The sequence below is a fragment of the Nerophis lumbriciformis genome, linkage group LG09 (genome assembly GCF_033978685.3).
Source record: "Nerophis lumbriciformis linkage group LG09, RoL_Nlum_v2.1, whole genome shotgun sequence".
In the NCBI taxonomy this organism is placed as follows: Eukaryota; Metazoa; Chordata; class Actinopteri; order Syngnathiformes; family Syngnathidae; genus Nerophis; species Nerophis lumbriciformis.
In genome coordinates this window covers 47925001-47932500 of record NC_084556.2, presented here as the reverse complement: position 1 = coordinate 47932500, position 7500 = coordinate 47925001, and the positions used below count along the sequence as shown (strand labels likewise).

At 41.0% G+C, this 7500-nt stretch overlaps 2 protein-coding genes across 2 annotated transcripts in view; both read left to right on the top strand.

Moving 5' to 3' along the window:
- The window catches only part of nsd1b (nuclear receptor binding SET domain protein 1b), a 322978-nt gene that overhangs the window by 178257 nt on the left and 137221 nt on the right, over positions 1-7500 (top strand). The gene's annotated exons all lie outside the window — the stretch shown is intronic.
- The window catches only part of kctd7 (potassium channel tetramerization domain containing 7), a 16521-nt gene that overhangs the window by 8742 nt on the left and 279 nt on the right, over positions 1-7500 (top strand). Inside the window, exon 4 of the mRNA XM_061963029.2 lies at positions 6763-7500. This exon is cut by the window's right edge and continues 279 nt beyond it. Coding sequence (XP_061819013.1) covers positions 6763-7139 — 377 coding nt within the window. The 3' untranslated portion in view covers positions 7140-7500. The remainder of the gene's footprint in view (positions 1-6762) is intronic.

Below are 7500 nucleotides of genomic sequence, written 5' to 3'. Positions count from 1 at the left end.
TGGCAATTTTGCAGCAGAATACCTCAGAGGCAGGACTTGGTACTTGACACATGTTAACTGATAGCATGCTAACAATAGCATTCTAGCAAAACAACATTCTCATGCTAACTCTTTTTAGCCGATATTGTAGCCAAACGCCTCAGACTCTTATAGCTTGGTACTTGACAAATGCTAACTGTTTTTTTTTTTGGCAATTTTGCAGCAGAATACCTCAGAGGCATGACTTGGTACTTGACACATGTTAACTGACAGCATTCTAGCAAACCAACATTAGCATGCTAACTCTTTTTGGCCAATATTGCAGCCGAACGCCTCAGACTCATATAACTTGGTACTTGACACATGCTAACTGTTTTATTTTGGCAGTAATATTGGCCAATAGACGAGACCAAAACAATCAGTATCATGGCCACCGATTGGCTCAACTTCAGGCAGCAATACTTACATTAGCATGCTAACTGTTTTAGCCAATTTTGCAGCCGAATGCCCCAGACTCTTATAGCTTGGTACTTGACACATGCTAACTGTTTTTTGGGTTTTTTTTTGGCAATTTTGCAGCAGCACACCTCAGAGGCAGGGCTTGGTACTTGACACATGTTAACTGATAGCATGCTAACAATGGCATTCTAGCAAACCAACATTAGCATGCTAACTCTTTTTGGCCAATATTGCAGCCGAACGCCTCAGACTCATATAACTTGGTACTTGACACATGCTAACTGTTTTATTTTGGCAGTAATATTGGCCAATAGACGAGACCAAAACAATCAGTATCATGGCCATCGATTGGCTCAACTTCAGGCAGCAATACTTACATTAGCATGCTAACTTTTTTAGCCAATTTTGCAGCCGAATGCCCCAGACTCTTATAGCTTGGTACTTGACACATGCTAACTGTTTTTTTGTTTGTTTTTTGGCAATTTTGCAGCAGCACACCTCAGAGGCAGGGCTTGGTACTTGACACATGTTAACTGATAGCATGCTAACAATGGCATTCTAGCAAACCAACATTAGCATGCTAACTCTTTTTGGCCGATATTGCAGCCGAACGCCTCAGACTCGTATAACTTGGTACTTGACACATGCTAACTGTTTTTTGTTTTGGTAGTAATATTGGCCAATAGACGAGACCAAAACAATCAGTATCATGGCCACTGATTGGCTCAACTTCAGGCAACAATACTAACATTAGCATGCTAACTTTTTTAGCCAATTTTGCAGCCGAACGCCCCAGACTCTTATAACTTGGTACTTGACACATGCTAACTGTTTTTTTTAGGGGGAGTTTTGCAGCAGAACACCTCAGAGGCAGGACTTGGTACTTGACACATGTTAACTGATAGCATGCTAACAATAGCATTCTAGCAAACCAACATTAGCATGCTAACTCTTTTTAGCCGATATTGCAGCCAAACGCCTCAGACTCGTATAACTTGGTACTTGACACATGCTAACTTGTTTTTAATTTTGGCAGTAATATTGGCCAATAGACGAGACCAAAACAATCAGTATCATGGCCGCTGATTGGCTCAACTTCAGGCAGCAATACTAACATTAGCATGCTAACTTTTTTAGCCCATTTTGCTGCCGAATGCCCAAGACTCTTATAGCTTGGTACTTGACACGTGCTAACTGTTTTTTTTGGGCAATTTTGCAGCAGAACACCTCAGAGGCATGACTTGATACTTGACACATTAACTGATAGCATGCTAACAATAGCATTCTAGCAAACCAACATTAGCATCCTAACTAATTTTGGCCAATATTTTAACCAAACGCCTCAGACTCGTATAACTTGGTACTTGACACATGCTAACTGTTTTTTGTTTTGGTAGTAATATTGGCCAATAGACGAGACCAAAACAATCAGTATCATGGCCACTGATTGGCTCAACTTCAGGCAACAATACTAACATTAGCATGCTAACTTTTTTAGCCAATTTTGCAGCCGAACGCCCCAGACTCTTATAACTTGGTACTTGACACATGCTAACTGTTTTTTTTAGGGGGAGTTTTGCAGCAGAACACCTCAGAGGCAGGACTTGGTACTTGACACATGTTAACTGATAGCATGCTAACAATAGCATTCTAGCAAACCAACATTAGCATGCTAACTCTTTTTAGCCGATATTGCAGCCAAACGCCTCAGACTCGTATAACTTGGTACTTGACACATGCTAACTTGTTTTTAATTTTGGCAGTAATATTGGCCAATAGACGAGACCAAAACAATCAGTATCATGGCCACTGATTGGCTCAACTTCAGGCAGTAATACTAACATTAGTATGCTAACTTTTTTAGCGAATTTTGCAGCTGAATGCCCCAGACTCTTATAACTTGGTACTTGACAAATGCTTACTGTTTTTTTTGGCAATTTTGCAGCAGAATACCTCAGAGGCAGGACTTGGTACTTGACACATGTTAACTGATAGCATGCTAACAATAGCATTCTAGCAAAACAACATTCTCATGCTAACTCTTTTTAGCCGATATTGCAGCTAAACGCCTCAGACTCGTATAACTTGGTACTTGACACATGCTAACTGTTTTATTTTGGCAGTAATATTGGCCTGTAGACGAGACCAAAACAATCAGTATCATGGCCACCAATTGGCTCAACTTCAGGCAGCAATACTAACATTAGCATGCTAACTTTTTTTTGCCAATTTTGCAGCCGAACGCCCCAGACTCTTATAGCTTGGTACTTGACACATGCTAACTGTTTTTTGGTTGTTTTTTTTGGCAATTTTGCAGCAGCACACCTCAGAGGCAGGGCTTGGTACTTGACAAATGTTAACTGATAGCATGCTCTATCTAGCAAACCAACAATAGCATGCTAACTCATTTTGGTCGATATTGCAGCCGAACGCCTCAGACTCGTATAACTTGGTACTTGACACATGCTAACTATTTTTTTTGGCAGTAATATTGGCCAATGGACGAGACCAAAACAATCAGTATCATGGCCACTGATGGACTTAACTTCAGGCAGCAATACTAACATTAGCATGCTAACTTTTTTAGCGAATTTTGCAGCCAAATGCCCCAGACTCGTATAACTTGGTACTTGACACATGCTAACTGTTTTTTTTGGCAATTTTGCAGCAGAATACCTCAGAGGCATGACTTGGTACTTGACACATGTTAACTGATAGCATGCTAACAATAGCATTCTAGCAAACCAACATTAGCATGCTAACTCTTTTTAGCCAATATTGCAGCCGAACGCCTCAGACTCATATAACTTGGTACTTGACACATGCTAACTTGTTTTTAATTTTGGCAGTAATATTGGCCAATAGACGAGACCAAAACAATCAGTATCATGGCCACTGATTGGCTCAACTTCAGGCAACAATACTAACATTAGCATGCTAACTTTTTTAGCCAATTTTGCAGCCGAACGCTCCAGACTCTCATAGCTTGGTACTTGACACATGCTAACTGTTTTTTGTTTTTTTTGGCAATTTTGCAGCAGAACACCTCAGAGGCAGGACTTGGTACTTGACACATGTTAACTGATAGCATGCTAACAATAGCATTGTAGCAAACCAACATTAGCATGCTAACTCTTTTTGGCCAATATTGCAGCCGAACGCCTCAGACTCATATAACTTGGTACTTGACACATGCTAACTGTTTTTGTTTTTTTTTGGCAATTTTGCAGCAGAATACCTCAGAGGCAGGACTTGGTACTTGACACATGTTAACTGATAGCATGCTAACAATAGCATTCTAGCAAACCAACATTAGCATGCTAACTCTTTTTGGCCAATATTGCAGCCGAACGCCTCAGACTCGTATAACTTGGTACTTGACACATGCTAACTTGTTTTTAATTTTGGCAGTAATATTGGCCAATAGACGAGACCAAAACAATCAGTATCATGGCCACTGATTGGCTCAACTTCAGGCAGCAATACTAAAATTAGCATGCTAACTTTTTTAGCCTATTTTGCTGCCGAACGCCCCAGACTCTTATAGCTTGGTACTTGACACATGCTAATTGGTTTTTTTTAGGCAATTTTGCAGCAGAACACCTCAGAGGCATGACTTGGTACTTGACACATGTTAACTGATAGCATGCTAACAATACCATTGTAGCAAACCAACATTAGCATGCTCACTCTTTTTAGCCAATATTGCAGCCAAACGCCTCAGACTCATATAACTTGCTACTTGACACATGCTAACTGTTTTTTTGGGAAATTTTGCAGCAGAACACCTCAGAGGCAGGACTTGGTACTTGACACATGTTAACTGATAGCATGCTAACAATAGCATTCTAGCAAACCAACATTAGCATGCTAACTCTTTTTGGCCAATATTGCAGCTGAACGCCTCAGACTCATATAACTTGGTACTTGACACATGCTAACTTGTTTTTAATTTTGGCGGTAATATTGGCCTGTAGACGAGACCAAAACAATCAGTATCATGGCCGCTGATTGGCTCAACTTCAGGCAACAATATGAACATTAGCATGCTAACTTTTTTAGCAATTTTGCTGCCGAACGCCCCAGACTCTTATAGCTTGGTACTTGACTCATGCTAACTGTTTTTTTAGGCAATTTTGCAGCAGAACACTTCAGAGGCATGACTTGGTACTTGACACATGTTAACTGACAGCATTCTAGCAAACCAACATTAGCATGCTAACTAATTTTGGCCAATATTGCAGCCGAACACCTCAGACTCGTATAACTTGGTACTTGACACATGCTAACTGTTTTTTTTTTTTTTTAGCAATTTTGCAGCAGAACACCATAGAGGCAGGACTTGGTACTTGACAAATGTTAACTGATAACTTGTTATTGTTAGCGTTCTAGCAAACTAACGCATTCTGTTAGCATGCGTTCACATTTAGGCTCAGCTCGTCCATTTCAGCGGCTTGCACATTTCGATATTCACACGCAATCTCTCTCAAAATGGCATATTCTATCCAGGTTGTTTTTATTTTGTCTTCAGAATGTGTCGCGTGCCAATAGAAAACAAGCTGACGGCCATAAATGGCCACCGAGCTGCACTTTGGACACCCGTGCCTTAAACTCTTACAAAGTTTTGTCATCAGACGAGATGTTTCGAGAACGTGTGCTTTAAGGCTGCAGCTAACGATTATTTTTCTATCGATTAATCCATAGATTATTTTTTCGATTAATCGGTTAATCTATAGATTATTTTTTTCGATTAATCTATAGATTATTTTTCCTTTTACCGATTTTTTTTTTTAAATTTAAAATGAAGATGAAAAAATAAATGTAGGCCATTTTTTTCAAAAGGCATGGCTTTTATTTACAAAAAAAAAAAAGTATGGCCACTCAGTCAACATTGACAACAACATGACAAAATATTCTGTAACAATGTAAACATTTAAAACTTTTAACATTTAACAAAATTAAAAGTAGCTTATTTGCTTTTTAATGTGCAAATATAAAAGTAAACATCCAGTGCAAATCTTAATATTCTGCAATAGTATAAGCATTTCAAAAGTAAAAGTATTGCTTATTTTGCTTTAAAATGTGCAAAAATAAAGATAAACATCCAATACAAAAAAGTGCAAAACGGAAATATTCTGTAACAGTGTAAACATTTCAACAAAAGTAAAAGTATTACTTATTTGCTAAAATGTGCAAAAATAAAGATAAACATCCAATACAAAAAAGTGCAAAACGAAATATTCTATAACAACAGTGTAAACGATTCAACAAAAGTACAAGTATTGCTTATTTTGCCTAATAACACAACAATGATAGTATGATTGATTAAAGTGAAAGTTAATTGTTCGTTTGTACATAGTATATGTAACTGTTAATGTTGTAAAAGGTATTTGCACAACTAATTAACATTAGCGTTTGTGACACGTCTTGTGCCGTGGGATTCTTTCAGGACCGACAGACTGAACGCCAGACGGCTTTGCCAGGTTTACAATCTTTTAATTTTACCCAAAGTTTTTTCTCTTCCAACTCTTTTCTCTTTCTTTCCTCGCTTTTCAGCTCCTCTTCCTCACTCGCTCGTCGTTCTCTGGCTCTCCTCGTCTCTCGCTCCACGTCAGCTTCACTCTGGCTCCTTCCAGTCTCTCTTCCCTCTCTCTCTGCTGCTCCCCTTTTCTTCAGCGAGAGGAGATTGGATGATCGTGCCCAGGTGCGCGATCGCGGCGTCGCTCCCGGCGCGCCCCGCCTCGCCGCTCGCTCGCCGGCCCCGCCTCTCCACAGCGTTAAAGAGGAGCGCGTCTTTGTAAACATTCAACAGGCACGCCAAACGCGCCTCTCAGAGCGAAACGGTGCTTTAGTTTATGAATTTACAACGCAGATACAAATGACACATTCATGTTTTTGTGTAATGATGACAACGTATACTCACGCGGACGATTGACTAGTTGATGGTGATGGCAAGAACGCTGTCGGGTGTTTTCTTTTCAAATGTTCGTTAATAGCCGTTGTGCTGCTATGATAGGCCATTTCCGCTCGACACAGTGTGCATACAACTAAATTATTACGCCGTTTATTGAAATACTCCCACACTTTTGACGACTTTTGGCGTGCTTTTTTTCCCCTCGCTCGCACATCGTCTGCTTTGCGCTCCGCCATGACGGTTGTTTGACGTAAATATGCGACGCGTCAACGCACAAAAACGGCGTCGACGTATTTACGTAACTGATGACGTCGTTTCAGCCTTAGTGTGCTTATGTAACTTAATATTGTATGTGAAAGTCATGTATAATAGAAGAGGGTCTTAAATAAATCAGTGGTTTCTTCTCTCAGACAATCTGGAGCGCATCGTGGAGATCGCCAAGCTGAGGGCCATGCAGAAGAAAGCGCGCTTCGCCAAGCTGAAGGTGTGCGTCTACAAGGAGGAGATGCCCATCACGCCGTACGAGCGGCCGCTCTTCAACTCGCTGCGCTTCGAGCGCTCGGACGGCGAGGCCAAGCTCTTCGAGCACCACTGCGAGGTGGACGTGTCCTTCGGGCCCTGGGAGGCGGTGGCCGACGTCTACGACCTGCTGCACTGCATCGTGGGCGACCTGGCCGAGCGCGGCATCGCCGCCGAGCAGCAGTGCATCGGCGTGTGCGACAAGCACCTCATCAACCACTACTACTGCAAGAGACCCATCTACGAGTTCAAGATCACCTGGTGGTGACGCCGCAATGTTTCACCTTCAAAGTTGCCTGTCTCCAACTGTCACCTGCTTTTCTTGTCATTCCAGCACGGCCTTTATTACCTCATCTGTTGTCCTCAATACACTGCTGCTGGAGCCTATCCCAGCTGATTCTGAGGACAAGAGGCGGGGTTACACTCTGAACTGATGGCTAGTCCGCACAACACACACACACACACTCTTATATATAATTTATATATGTATAAATCTATATATGTATACATCTATTTATACATATGTATGTGTATATATACATGTATGTATGTATATATCAGGGGTGTCCAAACTTTTTCCAGCGAGGGCCGCATAAATATGGCACATTTTGTACATTAAAACCTCTAAA